Source organism: Mustelus asterias, chromosome 3, assembly GCF_964213995.1.
Source record: "Mustelus asterias chromosome 3, sMusAst1.hap1.1, whole genome shotgun sequence".
Lineage (NCBI taxonomy): Eukaryota > Metazoa > Chordata > Chondrichthyes > Carcharhiniformes > Triakidae > Mustelus > Mustelus asterias.
The window spans coordinates 127,300,586-127,316,180 of NC_135803.1; the positions used below are offsets into that span (position 1 = coordinate 127,300,586).

Consider the following 15,595-nt stretch of genomic DNA (forward strand, 5'->3'; position numbering starts at 1 on the left):
GGGCGCCACACTAGAGGAAAGATGTGAATGCATTGGACAGAATGCAGAAGAGGTTTACGAGAATGGTTCAAGGGATGAGAAATTTCAGTTATGAGGATAGATTGGAGAGATTGGACCTGATCTTCATGGAGAGAAGAAGGCTAAGAGGAGATGTGATAGAGGTGTTCCAGATCATGAAGAAGCTGGACAGAGTAGATAGGGAGAAACTGTTTCTGCTCATAAAAGGATCAAGAGCAAGAGGACACCAATTTAAAGTAATTTGCAAAAGAAGCAAATGTGATGTGAGAAAAAACTTTGTCACACAATGAATGATTCAGGTCTGGAATGCACTGCTGGAAGTGTCATAGAAATCATAGAAACCCTACAGTGCAGAAGGAGGCCATTCGGCCCATCGAGTCTGCACCGACCACAATCCCACCCAGGCCCTACCCCCACATATTTTACCCGCTAATCCCTCTAACCTACGCATCCCAGGACTCTAAGGGGCAATTTTTATTTTTTTAACCTGGCCAATCAACCTAACCCACAAAGTGTGGTGGAGGCCGGTTCAATTGAGGCATTGAAGAGAGCATTTTATGATTACTTGAATAGAAACAATGTGCAGGGGTACAGGGAAAAGGCAGGGGAGTGGCACTAAGTCATGATGCTCATTTGGAGAGCCAGTGCAGACGATGATGGGCCAAATGGCCTCCTTCTGTGCCATAACAAATCTGGAATTGTGAAAGACTTGAGGCCTAACATTTTTTAAGTGGATATGAAACTCGGTTGGGAGAAAAGCACCTGGAATACAGTACCACTGGTCAGCAATGGATGGAATGAAGACTCCATGTCAACCCAGTTACTATTAAGGGAAGAATAATGGGGAGTAGCTAAGTTGTAATCCAAGGCCTGAAATCGAGCAGTCACAGATTGGTTGGGGGTCAGTGATCTCGGGTGTCCTGAAAATTGTTTTAAAAAATCATTGGTGTAAAAAATCTGAAAATTGGATGAAAAATAAAATGGCGGATGGACCTGGTGGATTTGTGGCACTGCACCACCTAGTGGTGGGAGGCCAGCAATTGTATTATGAAAAGCAAATAGACACTTCCTGTTATGGAAGTTATGCTTTGTATAATAATTGTTGACATAAAAAGTGTGGTTTAAAAATTGTGATACTGGAAATAAGTTTGATATGGGCAGGAAATGAATGTCAAATTCAAGGTTTATTAGCGGTGGAGTTGTTGTAGGGTTTGTTGCAGTGAATGAGAGGATGTGTTAGTTTACAATAGAAATATCGCAAAGCCAATAGCTTTTCCCAGCAGGAAGAAGAGTGAGGACTAGAAATGCAGTTTTCAATAGCTTGGAATAGGATTTTTAAAACATTATTGGGAACACAATGCTGAGAGGAGAAGATTGAGGACAGAGTTTTAATGTTCCTTTTTAACTGTTGGCAGCACAACTTGGAAAATGGGGCCATTGTTTTGAGCTGTGAAGAGTAAGGGAGATATTTCTATGTTTCAGATAGAACCAGGGAACCTAGTGTGAGGCCAAACCATGGGTATTGCGTCACTGGTCTGGGTCTGGCAATGTGGAGAAGGGGCAGTGGCCTGGGGGATTGGCAGTGAGGATGGGGATCACTGGTATGAGGGTTGGGAGAGTGGAGGTTGTCTTCTGGTCTGAGCGTGGCAGTGGGGAGAGGGACCAGTGGTCTGGGCGTTGGCAGTGGGGAGATGGTTGTTGCTCTGTGGATTGGCAGTGGGGAGAGGGTCTGTTACTCTAGGGGTTTGCAGTGGGGAGATGGTTGGTGCTCTGGGGGTTGGCAGTGGGGAAGTGGTTGGTGCTCTGGGGGTTTGTAGTGGGGAGAGGGTGGTGCACTGGGGGTTGGCATTGGGGAGGTGGCGTGGTTGCTCTGTGGGTTGGCAGTGGGGAGAGGGTCCTCTGCTCTGGGGATTGGCAGTGGACAGGTGGTTGGTGCTCTGGGGGTTGGCAATGGAGAGGTGGTTGCTGCTCTGCGGGTTGGCAGTGGAGAGGTGGTTGGTGCTCTGCGGGTTGGCAGTGGGGAGAGGGTGCACTGCTCTGGGGGTTGGCAGTGGACAGGTGGTTGGTGCTCTGGGGGTTGGCAATGGAGAAGTGGTTGTTGCTCTGGGGGTTGGCAGTGGGGAGAGGGTGCGCTGCTCTGGAGGTTGGCAGTGGACAGGTGGTTGGTGCTCTGGGGGTTGGCAATGGAGAGGTGGTTGTTGCTCTGGGGGTTGGCAGTGGGGAGAGGGTGCGCTGCTCTGGAGGTTGGCAGTGGACAGGTGGTTGGTGCTCTGGGGGTTGGCAATGGAGATGTGGTTGCTGCTCTGGGGGTTGGCAGTGGGGAGGTGGTTGGTGCTCTGCAGATTGGCAGTGGGGAGGTGGTTGCTGCTCTGGGGGTTGGCAGTGAGGAGAGGGTGCGCTGCTCTGGGGGTTGGCAGTGGGAGGTGGTTGCTGCTCTGGGGGTTGGCAGTGAGGAGAGGGTGCGCTGCTCTGGGGGTTGGCAGTGGGGAAGGATTGGCAGTGGGGAGGTGGTTGCTGTTCTGCGGGTTGGCAGTGAGGAGAGGGTTGGTGCTCTGGGGGTTGGCAGTGGGGAGGTGGTTGGTGCTCTGGGGGTTGGCAGTGAGGAGAGAGTTGGTGCTCTGGGGGTTGGCAGTGGAGAGGTGGTTGGTGTTCTGCGGGTTGGCATTGGGGTGAGGGTCTGCTGGTTAATGAGTTATTTCTCTCAGCCACCCAGCCAGTCAGCCAGAAGTGAGGACTCAGCAGCAAGCTCAGTTTATTTCGAATGCTGTGTGGGTGATGTGCCAAAGCATCATTTTTACTTCAGCTGATTAATTGGGAATAATTTGCAGTGAAGTTGGGAAAGAGGGAGAATTAGCACAACAACTGTGGCTGAGAAAAGGTGGGAAAAAAAGTTCAAATATGAAAATAGTAATTAAAATTAAAAAAACAGATTTACTCCTGCAATTCATAACGATGTGTTTATCCTGTCTGCAACACATTTCTACCTGTGGAGCTTTGTGCCTTTGTGCTGAGGGGGATTACTGCTGGAAATGAAACACTTTTTCACATTTTGCAGCCAGTAATTTTAAGCACAGACCATCTGAAGATTAAAGTTCTTTGCTTGCTTCTTTCAACGTGCTTTCATGGTGGCATGGTGGCACAGTGGGTGGCACGATGGCACAGTGGTTAGCACTGCTGCTTCATAGCGCCAGGGACTTGGATTCAATTCCTGGCTTGGATCACTGTCTGTGTGGAGTCTGCATATTCTCCCCGTGCCTGCGTGGGTTTCCTCCGGGTGCTCCGGTTTCCTCCCACATTCTGAAATATGTGCTGGTTAGGTGCATTGACCCGAACAGGCATCAGACTGTGGCGACTAGGGGAATTTCACAGTAACTTAATTGAAGTGTTAATGTAAGCTTTACTAGTGACTAATAAATAAACTTTACTTTTTCTCCAATCTAACAAGATCTACAACACCAGTCTGAATGATCTGCTTTCAGCCGATCTAATTTTAGTGAATCTACACGTTGGTACAGTTGGTACAGTTGAGCACGAGAGCCTAGATTAAGTCCAACCCATTACATGCAAGACTTTTACAACCAACATGAGGGCAGATCTTGATCACAACTGCCTGGCAGGAGAGTAACCTTGGCTTCAGGACACTGCAGTCATTGACTGTACAGCTTTGTCCTTATAGTTTGCTGTTTAAGGCGCTGTTTATTGATAGCTTGGGGGATGGGTTGGCATGGGGTCTGAAGGTGGCATGAGGAGGTGGTTGGAATTTTGAGGAAGAGTGAGGGAGGAAGGATAGAGGGCCTAAAGTTTAAGGAAACAACTGGGACAAAGTCCAAGAGAACCAGGACTAGACCTGTTAAACAGCCTGGCTTGGCACTCAGCCCCTGTGGCTGCCTCTGATTTGTGTCTGGAGGCTACAGGCCTGACTCCATCCTGCATCCACACCCGCACCCTGCTGGAGATAAATTGGGTCTGACGGGGCACTTTCTCCAGAGGTGGGTGAGTAAGCTGCAAAATTCCCCAGCCTGTGCTACCCACCTCAGCCCAGTAAGCCTGCGCACAGCAAAGCCAGCTCCACCTTTCTTTGTGTCCAGGGGTGAAAGCTGGCTCTTAAGTTTCAATAGGACTTGGCCTGGGTCCCTAGTCCCCATGGCAACTAGGTTTAATAATCTTATCATTGAGTAGAACTCATAGGAGGTAACAAGCCCCTCTCCATTGCTCTATTTTATCTTGAATTAAAGGAGACAATTTAAAATATAACCATCTTATGAAACCGCACTTGGTAACAACAGCTACTATTCCTATATAAATAATTGGTGACTTGGACATGATATTTACTACTTTAGATAAACAATGGCCAATTCTTATTGATTATCGAATTCCTTTAGTGCTCTTTTACCTTTGGTCACCATGGGGTTTTTGCTGATCGCTTAGTGGATTGTCATGGCTGGCGAGAAGACTACAACAAACCTGCTTGTGTAATGAAGTACCTTGATCGTTTTGGACAGGTAAAGTCTTTTGAGCAAATCCTGGTTGAAGTAGATTGTTAATGTGCTTGAACACAATCATTGGAATTTGAGTTTAGATGATTTTTTAAACCATATTTAAATTTTGCATGATACTGTCAACTTTTAGTTGTGTTGTAAATACAGCCACAAATAATATGTTTTCTTTTTTTCCAAAATTGTCTCCTGTCCCCACCTCCTTGCCTGAGGACATTGACTATTTGGTCTTATATGATGCCTCCATACTAGGCTCAGGTAGTCATTCTTCCTATGTGGATCTAGACCATGAAGTGATGGTAAACTATCGATTGTAGGGCCATCATAGCCAATCCTGCTGCTGTCCTGATCAACATCTACACAATCTCATGCCCATCAGGAGTTTCAGGCTACTGATGTTGGGGAGCTCTACTCAGTTTTTTCTCTCTCTTAAACCAAAGGCACTGAAATCAATTGTAAAAGCCCTATCTTCTTGGTTGAATATACAGAACCGGAAAGGTTACTGCTTGGTATGAATCTGCTATCAACCTAAGCAGATGAACCAATGCAGGAGTTTTAATTACTGCCATTGCAGAAACTTCATAAAGTTTCTACATTGAAGCAGGGCTTTGATCGGTTTAAGGTCGTAACTTGGTTCCTAGTTATTAACCTTTATTACTGATTAACTTAAAGTGCAACTAGATAACATTCCAAATGCTTGAAAAATGTTAGCCTGTGTGAAATTAAGGTGTATTACAGACTAATTTAATTTGAGTGAAGCTGATTGGTGGAACCTCCATCGCCTACTGGATGATTATCTAACAGAATTTCCTGGGGTGAAAACCTTGCATGAGTTGCTTTCTCACTGCATGGTTCTCAACACCAATTTCCTCCTTTCCCACATTATTCAACCCCATGGATCAATAAAGATGAAGTTTGTTGATGTTATTTGTATTGTAGTTGCCTTCATTCTTGAGGTTAGAGCTTTGCTGTACCATCCATGTGGGATCATAATCTGCAGACTCTCAATTTTATGCCATTTCCATTACCCACTGGGAAATCCTCTTAACTCTGCCAAGCAATGGGAGATTCCCTGTATCATCACATAGAATCCTACAGTGCAGAAGGAGGCCATCGAGACTGCATCGACCACAATCCCACCCAGGCCCTATCCCCATAACACCACGCATTTACTCTAGCTAATCCTCCTGACACTAAGGGGCAATTTAACATGGCCAATCCACCTAACCCGCACATCTTTAGACTGTGGGAGGAAACCAGAGCACCCGGAGGAAACCCATGCAGACACGGGGAGAATGTACAAACTCCACACAGTCACCCAAACTGGAATTGAACCTGGATCCCTGGCACTGTGAGGAGCAGTGCTAACCACAGTGCCATCCCTGTTTTACTGATCTCTAAAGCTGGATCATGGTTTGCAACCTCAGACCCTCTGTCAGGTCTTGCTGATGCTATATTAGATCATTAAGGGATGAATGTACGCTTTCTTTTTCTTAAGTTGAAAAGATGTGCCAGAACTAGTTTGACATGAGAATATTTGTTAATCAGTCTTGGAATGGCATTAATGGCCACACTCATTTCCCTAGCTGAAGAAGGAAATTTGTCAGTGGGGGGATGGTAATTTAGGTTTCATTAAATTAAGAAGCAAAATTGAAGATAACTTTCAATGTAACCAAATGTTGCTGCTTTTAATATTTTTTTCACTTTTCAAATTCACTCTTTCCCTATTTTCCTAATAATAGAATTACGAACACATAAGTTTATAGCACCATAATGTATCTGTGATATGTGTAATGTCCTACAGTCCACGCTGATACAGAACTTGAAATTAAGAATCCAATTTCATATTCCCATTCTCTTCCTGCACTTAGTGGTGCACTAAGGCAGACTTTCATCTATTTCCATAGCTCGTAAATCCCAGAACAGGTCACTCGTCTGTCACCAGTACTTACAGCCTGAGGGGTGCCATTCTGCATCAAGAGTCTCTCCCACTTTTACCGCCAGCCTTTAGTGTGCTTGGAAGGTTTTTGCAAGTTGATTCTCAACCTGTTTGGCTGTGTTATGAACATACCTTCCTTGGTCATCAAGTCCTGGGATGGGATTCGAACCTGGAGCTTCTGGCTCAGAGGCAGGGATGCTACCCACTGCGCCAGAAGAGCTCCTCAATTTTGTATTTGATACACTGTACATACATCTTTTGATTTGTGTTGCCTGCCTTACTCCATTTTAGGTAAACACCACCTTCCCGTGCTTCTACAATCCAACAAAGCCTCAAGAAGTGATCAGGGAAAAGCAGGTAGGCTGGCTAGAAAGCCCTAGGACACAGATATCCAAACGTATTAACTCTACAAACTCAACTTTGGTGTAAAGATCCTAACTCATTTTCAGCAGTACAGTCCAACAAAGTCCAATGGAATTTCAGAGAAAGTTCTTTCGCCTTACAACAGATGTTGGGGAAGTGCAACCTCTCTCTGGTATGAGAAGTCAAAGGCACAAATATTTTTATTGCTATGCAAGCAGAGAGTCTGGCCAAGGAAATAGTAAAACAATGGAGGGAAAACAAGAGAGGAAATGATGTCAGAAGGGAAGGAAATTTCTGTTGGCAACTGCCTCGGCAGAGCAATGTGCAAGCTTTCAAAATAAACTCTTAATGACAATCAAATGTTACACATAATGATTATGTGCATTAATCAGTGAGCAAAATGCTTTTGGTCTGGCAAATGTTTGTGTTTTTTCTAACTGTGCTATTGTACGGTCAGTTCTCAGAAGCACATGGTACATATTTCACGGGTTCGTGTGAACAAATATCTGTAAATTGCAGGCAACAACAGATGTAGAAATACTGCTCGCACAAATAAAAATAAAGTCTTAACTGGTAGAACATTAAGTCATTGTATGTGTCTATTACTAATTCAATTTCCTTACTGTTCCCCTTTTTTGGTGTTATTCAATATTGACAATCTGAACCTGACAGCTGACATGGGGAATGGCGGTGAACTCGCTATTGTGGCCGTTACTGAGCTTACTCAGCTATGGAGCGGCAGGTGGATTTGTTCTGTTTGACTGCAGTGAGAGAAGGTAAAAAAAATGACATTGATCTTTGCTTGTAATGTAATTTACTGGAATACAGGATTAGGCACACAATTATTGGTTTATACATGGCCGCAAAGAAAATTAGTGAACTCGATCTGCTTTGATACCCTGAAGATAAAACAGCACTGAAAGCATGAGCACTCAGTTTGACAGTCGTTTTTAATACAAGATTTTTCATCAGGAGCCATGATTAATGATGACTCCTATTGTTCTGCTGATAGCTGTGCAGCAATGTTCCCCACACCGTTTACTCTTCCAGTTATTAACATGGAAACTTTGATTCTGTCCCTCCCCAGTCTGATGACAACTTCTTCAATGAGTTTAACATCCAGTTAATTGGAGGTTTGTGGATTGCTGTCTCCCCTCACTCCAGCCCTCTCTTTAAAAATTCTAGTGTTTCCCACTGACCCAACTGATCACTCTGTGTGCGAGTTACATAGGACATAGAACAGTACAGGAACAGGCTCTTTCGGCCCACTATGTTGTGCCGAACATTACACCAAATTAAACTAATCCCTTCTTCCTGCCCCTTGGCCCATATCCCTCTATCCCCTGCACATTCATGTGCTTATTTAAAAGACCCTCAAACGCCCCCATCATATCTGCCTGCACCACCACCTCGGCATCACTTTCCAGACACCAACCACTCTCTGTGTAAAACACTTAGCTCTCACATCTCCTTTGAACTTTCCCCCTCTCACCTTAAGTGTATGTCCCCTAGTATTAGACATTTTAGCTCTGGAAAAAAGATTTTGACTGTCAACCCTATCTGTGCCTCTCATAAGTTTATAGACTGATAACTTCCAAAATATCCTCCGCTGTGTGAGTGAATTCTGATGAATTCCTGAACTTGTTCTCTCTCAGTGTGGGTGACACCGGCCTGTTCCCATGTATAGTCCATCACTACTTGAACCACTACAGTCCTTGTGGTGCTCTCACAGTGATGAACCTGAGGGGTGGCACGGTGGCACAGTGATTTTCTATTGCATTGATGACTGTCAGCACTGCTCTCACACTGATTCTGAGAATTCCATTACCTATGCTTAAATTTCCACCCATCCCCTTCCTCTTAATGGTCCATCTGGGACTATACTCTTCTACTCTTGGGCTTATCTCTCTCGATCTCAGCAGATGGGTTTTCCACTGACATCTACTCCAAATCTACTGATCCCCAGAACTCTTGAGTTTTCTTCCCTCCCCCATCCCCCCGTTCCTCCCACTGTCATTTCCTATAAGACCTCCATTCCTTTCTCCCAGTTTCCTTGTCTCTGCTTTGCTGCTGACACCTTCAGCAGCAGAGTTTCTGAAACATCTTTTATTCCTTAGTGGCAGATTACCCTTCTATTTGGTATTTGAGTTCCTCAATCAGGTTTGTTCTATGTCCTGTGCTTCTGCCCTTCTCCTTCATCCTCTTCCCTTCACTATAATGGAGTTCCTTTTGGCCATATTAACCTACCAACCAACATAGACTTTTTCCAGATGACTTTATACCTTTTTTATCTCAATGTTTTAAAGACTCATAGATTCACTAGTCCTATACAATTATGTAACAGTAACTAAGCAGGAACATGTATTGTAAATAGTTATACTTCTTCGGAAGGGGGAAAGTATCTTTTAAAAAGAAAGGGCACTGCTATAATATGCCTTTATAAGATAGCAGCACAACATCACCAGAAGAGGAGTGTGTCATGTGTCCAGTCTTAGTTTCACTTTGCCTTGTTAGCAGAGCACACACATGCACACCTCTGCTGCTGATGTTTTCAAGCTTTCCTTTGTATAAATGTTCCCATGTGCCTGGTCTCAATAAATGAACCCACAGCGTGTTTATCCAATCCCTTATGAGTGACTGGTGCCTTTATATCATTATAACAACACTAGATGGTGTTCAGCAGTGGTTAAACAGAGTGGCAGCAAGATTCTATACAGGATCGGCATAGTGAATAGCCTTACATTGTGCTATGTGTCATGAGGTGACCCATGACATTTTGGTCAGAAGACCATGAAGCATCAGAGTGTGTGGGAATCGCAGCATGGTGATTGCACAGGTTAACCTAGAATAAACCTGTTGGACTTTAACCTGGTGTTGTTAAACTTCTTACTGTGTTAACCTAGAAGACACAGTGCTGGGATAGTGTTCAAATAAAGAGCTGGTAAGCAGATGAGTCCCTTCTGGTGAAATTGCAGTGCGTTGCTTTCCATCAATTCTGCAAGCCATGTGGCAGAAAGGGGCAGTGGCAGTGCGCTGGAGCAAAAGCTGCTGAAGATACAAAGTGCTGTGTGCTGATCCGTGCAGACCGCACACAAACAGGTGGCACGGTAGCACAGTGGTTAGCACTGCTGCTTCACAGCTCCAGAGACCTGGGTTCGATTCCCGGCTTGGGTCACTGTCTGTGTGGAGTTTGCACATTCTCCTCGTGTCTGCGTGGGTTTCCTCCGGGTGCTCCGGTTTCCTCCCACAGTCCAAAGATGTGCGGGTTAGGTTGATTGGCCATGCTAAAATTGCCCCTTAGTGTCCTGAGATGTGTAGGTTAGAGGAATTAGTGGGTAAATATGTAGGGATATGGGGATAGGGCCTGGGTGGGACTGTGGTCGGTGCAGACTCGATGGGCCAAATGGCCTCTTTCTGCACTATAGGGTATCTGTGATCTATGATACCTTTAAGCAACAAGAATGACAATCTGGTTTCCCATCAGAAACACAGATAATAGATGACTGGATAAATCTGCAAATGCTGGTGGTGTATGCAATGATACAAAGAGCAGTGAACCCATTTCACTTGTCAATCTCATGGAATGCATAGGTACTTGTCACACCATTCAAAGTGTTTGCCAAGTGTCAAATGATCTGTCCTATGAAAGTTGGCAATTATTCACTATTGACCAAGTTTGACACAGGGTAAGTGCCAACATACCACCTCTGTGGATCTGAAGGCATCTACCCACAGACATAGAAGGCATGACAAAACCCATTGCTGTGCAACTTTCAGCATACAACAGATCACTTATTCCATGTGCTGGATTCATAGTCCTGGAATGCAACTACAATCAATCCTCATGTGGATGTTCTACAGAATGGAGACTAAAGGTCCAGTGATTCTAGGTCTACCGTCATGCTGTGACCTCGCACGAGTCACAATCCATGGATTCAATCAGACCATGCCTGGATGATCAGAAAGTACTCTTCTTACCTCAGTTCACTGCTGAACATCAAAATATCCAGAATGTTTCCACAAAATCAGTAGTTTCAAGGGAGCTGCAAAATCATGCTTTCAGGAGAATTCAGGTCCATCAGCTAATCTGGTATACTTTCTACAGTGTAAATGTCAGCGCCTACAAGAAGAAAGAGTGGAAAATTCTACACTACAGAAACTGTGGAAAACCATCACTGAAGGATGGCCAACAATGGAGCTGAAAATTCTCAAGATTCACGACCCTTTGAGGGAAGAAATTTCTCCTCATCTGAATCCTATTATCATCCCCATCTGCTGAAACTGTCCCCGTGTTCTAGAAATTACTCAGCCCAGGGAAACAACCTCTGGGATTGTGAGCAGAGGGAGGGAAGGACTGATCGGGGCTGGTCATCAGGGGGGGAGAGGGGGGAGGGCAGTCGGGACAGCCGGGGGTGGGGGGGTGGGGTTCAGGACTGCAGGGGGTGGGGGCGTTGAATATCAGGCTGTGGCTCAGTTGATATCACTCTTGCTTCAGAGTGAAGGATTGTTGGTTCAGATCCCACGCCAGTGACCTGAGCACAAAAGTCTAGATTGACATTCCTGTGCAGTACTGAGGAAGTGCTGTAATCTTTCACATGGGATGTTAAACCGAGGCTCTGTCTGCTCTCTCAAATGGATGTCAAATAACCTGTGACAATGTTTCAGAAGAGGAGTTATCCCCAGTGCCCTGGCCATTATTATTCAGCATCAGTAAAACAGATTATCTCAACATTATCACCTTGCTGAATGTACCACGCTTTCTATATTAAAATAGTAACTACACTTCAGAAGGTATTTCTGAGGCTATATTGCTTTCGGACCTACTGAGGTTGGAAAAGACTTTGATTTGATTTGATTTATTATTGTCACATGTATTAACATACAGTGAAAAGTATTGTTTCTTGCGTGCTATACAGACAAAGCATTTCAGTTAGAGAGAAAGAAAGGAGAGAGTGCAGAATGTAGTGTTACAGTCATAGCTAGGGTGTAGAGAAAGATTAACTTAATGCGAGGTAAGTCCATTCAAAAGTCTGACAGCAGCAGGGAAGAAGCTGTTCTTGAGTCGGTTGATATGTGCCCTTAGACTTTTGTATCTTTTTCCCGACGGAAGAAGGTGGAAGAGAGAATGTCCAGGGTGTGTGGGATCCTTAATTATGCTGGCTGCTTTTCCAAGGCAGCGGGAAGTGTAGACAGTGCCAATGGATGAGAGGCTGGTTTGAGTGATGGACTGGGCTTTGTTCACGACCTTTTGTAGTTTCTTGTGGTTTTGAGCAGAGCAGGAGCCATACCAAGCTGTGATACACCAGAAAGAATGTTTTCTATGGTGCATCTGTAAAAGTTGGTGAGAGTTGTAGTGGACATACTAGTGCAAGTCTTACTTTTTCCATTTCAAAATGAGTATACTGTTTTCTCGATATTGGAGAGATCCAATGCAGATGCGGTGACTGCTTTGCTAAACACCTCTTCAATTCCAAGAGCTACCTCAAGTGTGTACATTTCCCTTGTTGTCTCCTCACTATCCTTCTGTTCTGTTTCATTTTAACTATAATTCTGACAGATAGTCTACACATGAAGATGCTGACTGACCCGAGTGTTAGCAGCATTGTCTCCATTGTTTTCAAGGGTATCTGAGCAGTTTCATAACTATAATTTCTAATAGCTGCTTTTCCTATTTAGTTTTCTTACAAATCTGAAAATGCTGTGTGGCTATACTATATCTACACAAAGTAAAGATAAATAGCTCAATGTGTACCACACACCCAAAATATTATTTGTACACTCGCCAATTAGTGCTCCTTTAACACAGAGGGTGTCAGTGTTCACTAATGGTGGCTTGTCATCTTTTTTTTAGAAAACTGAATGCTCTCTTGGACAATCAGGCGCCCAAGACAGAAAGAGAAAAGGAGCCAGTGAAGAGACGTAGGAGAGGGAGCAAAATTGCCTGTCGTCACGGCAATCATTTTTCCAGCTACCCGACCATGATCAATGGTTCCCTTAGGTTAGTCTTTCATCAAATTTGAATGGATGAATACATCCATTTCCCCCACTTCTTTATATTTTTCCACACTCCGCACTGTATCCAAAAGAGGAGCAAATACTTGAAAGACTCCTCTCTTGCCCAGTTATAAATGTTCAGTGTAAAATATGTTTAACCCAATGATAATTGCCAATGTTTCGCTTATTGTCTTGTGGAGCCTTATCGAAGCCTTATCAGAAATCTGCTTGGAGATCTTCAACCTCAGCAGATTTCCCAACATTGTATCCCATCCTCAAGATGTTTAATGTTAACTTGTATGAGTACGTGTTCCAAACTAACGTCCTATACCCACCCAAATCTATGTCCCTTGTGGGTATCATTTCTGCTTTCAATTTTTTGCAGTTAAAGTCTACCTCCTCCCACATTGCCATGCACTCACTAATATGGAACATGAGCCGTTCCACATTAGTTTAGACCTTTAGACCATCGAGAGACAGGTTAGTTTTACCCTACTGATGATGTGTTGTTGCAATAGTAACCCTGCTCAGTATGAGAGGAACCACAGATTTAGACATTTGGTGCATGTGCTTGGTGGAGGAGCCAATGGTGCAAAGCTGTGGGATTATGACTGAATACCTCTAAGTCAGAATCCTGCCTAAAAGTTAGTGCAGCAGAATTCCAAGAAGCTGTATGTTAACCCTGGAATTTAGGGAAGCAATTTCAGAGTTTTATCATGGCTGCCAAAGTGGTTTAATGGAATCCATGTCTCAGAAGATGACAGACAAATGATGATAGGATCAGATGGTCTTTCGTCATCAAATTATACCTCAGAACTTTATTCCTACTTGCAAATATATATTGTTTGATCTGACCCAATGTTTACACAGATCATAGAAACCCTACAGTGCAGAAAGAGGCCATTTGGCCCATCGAGTCTGCACCGACAAAATCCCACACAGGCCCTATCCCCGTAACCCCACATATTTACCCTGCTAATCCCTCTAACCTACGCATCCTGGGACACTAAGGGGCAATTTAGCATGGCCAATGCGCCTAACCCGCACAGCTTTGGACTGTGGGAGGAAACCAGAGCACCCAGAGAAAACCCACGTAGAGAACATGCAAACTCCACACAGACAGTGACCCAAGCCAGGAATTGAACCCGGGTCCCTGGAGCTGTGAAGCAGCAGTGCTAACCACTGTGCCACCGTGCTGGATGATGCATCCACAGTACCAGCAGCAAGAGAATCATCATATTGCATTAATTATTTAAAAACTCCACATTATCTTTGTATTTCCATTTTAAAAACAGTAAATGGCAAGTGGCATGGACTGCCGTTGTTGGAATAGATATTATCTGGTAGAAACAAAATTCCATTTCTCCTCTTGGAGCCCTGTTAATTTTGCACTCTTGTTCTCCAGCTTCTCAATTGTAGTTAAATTACCTGCTTATGGCTACACTAAGCCTCTCACTTTAGACATCTGGATTCAATTTCCTCTAAGTAATCTTTTCCTCTGTGAGAACAAGTGCAACTTTAAGTCTGTCTTTGTAAATTAGCTCCAGGTTCTGTGATAATCCACATGCTTGTTGTCAGAGCTTTCTCTTACTGGTCAGCTTTATTCTGATAATTGGGTACCTGAAATTGTCCACAATAACCAGAGACACCAGTTATTTAACCACATTGCCATTGGGAGTAGCCTTGATTTCAATGACTGTACAGTATTGTAAATTAAACTGTGTTGCTACCTTGGAGATTCAGAGGCAATCCAAGGGGTGGATGTTGCTGGTTTCTCTGGAAGCAACAATAATCTCTCCACTGTCACTGGCAATCTGTCTGTGTTAGCCTGCACAGTGGTTAGCACTGCTGCCTCATAGCGCCAGGGACCCATGTTTGATTCCCGGCTTGGGTCACTGTCTGTGTGGAGTCTGTACATTCTCCCCGTGTCTGTGTGGGTTTCCTCCGGTGCTCTGGTTTCCTCCCACAGTCTGAAAGACGTGCTGGATAGATGCTTTGGCCATGCTAAATTCTCCCTCAGTGTACCCGAACAGGCACCAGATTGTGGCAACTTGGGGATTTTCACAGTAATTTCATTGCAGTGTTAATGTAAGCCTACTTGTGACACTAATAAATAAACTTAAACTAAAATGTGGTCTTTTTTGGTTACTACCCTATGTATTCATTCTCTTCTTGTTAGGTTCATAGAGCAGCCAGAAGCAAAGTTGAGAAATGCATGGTGTAGTTTGAATATTTGATTGTGTGGACATTTCTGTGTCGTTCTCGTATGGTGAATTCCAGCCCCCAGTATGAAACAAGCAGACTCCAATGTAACAGAAGCCTTGAACTAATATGGAAGATTGCTTCCTGAAATTTTCAGTGCCTTACTAAGAAACATTTATATAACATTTCCAATATAGTAAAATTACACAAAGGCAAATCATTCAGTAGTAAAAACATTTGTGGAAGCTTTGATGGGGTGGCGAAGAAGACAGTATAGATTGGCTGCAAATTTGGAAGGGCTTAGGGTATGTGTTTCAATAGATAGGATCAAGATATCTGAAGGCTATACACTGAAGATGGAGATAGATAGATCAGAGAATGCAATAGAAGGCAGCGTCAGAATAACAAGAATTTCTGGGATGCCACATAAGGTTGTAGAGGTTGGGAGGAGTGAGGCTGTGGATTTGTAAATGAAGACAGGGATTTTAATTTAAATGTGTAGATGGTGGTATTCTATAATGTTGTAGTGGAATAGGTGTTTACGCTGAGGGAGATGGGGCCTGAGGGAGAATGGGCCCGAGGG

General features: G+C 44.1%; 1 protein-coding gene across 3 annotated transcripts in view; it reads left to right on the forward strand.

Moving 5' to 3' along the window:
• The window catches only part of LOC144491574 (uncharacterized), a 44,965-nt gene that overhangs the window by 23,266 nt on the left and 6,104 nt on the right, over window positions 1–15,595 (forward strand). For 2 of the 3 annotated variants that reach the window (XM_078209569.1, XM_078209571.1), the window contains 4 exons: window positions 4,401–4,520; window positions 6,745–6,810; window positions 7,489–7,592; window positions 12,668–12,814. In XM_078209569.1, coding sequence (XP_078065695.1) covers window positions 4,401–4,520; window positions 6,745–6,810; window positions 7,489–7,592; window positions 12,668–12,814 — 437 coding nt within the window. The remainder of the gene's footprint in view (window positions 1–4,400; window positions 4,521–6,744; window positions 6,811–7,488; window positions 7,593–12,667; window positions 12,815–15,595) is intronic. The other variant, XM_078209570.1, reaches the window with a different exon arrangement.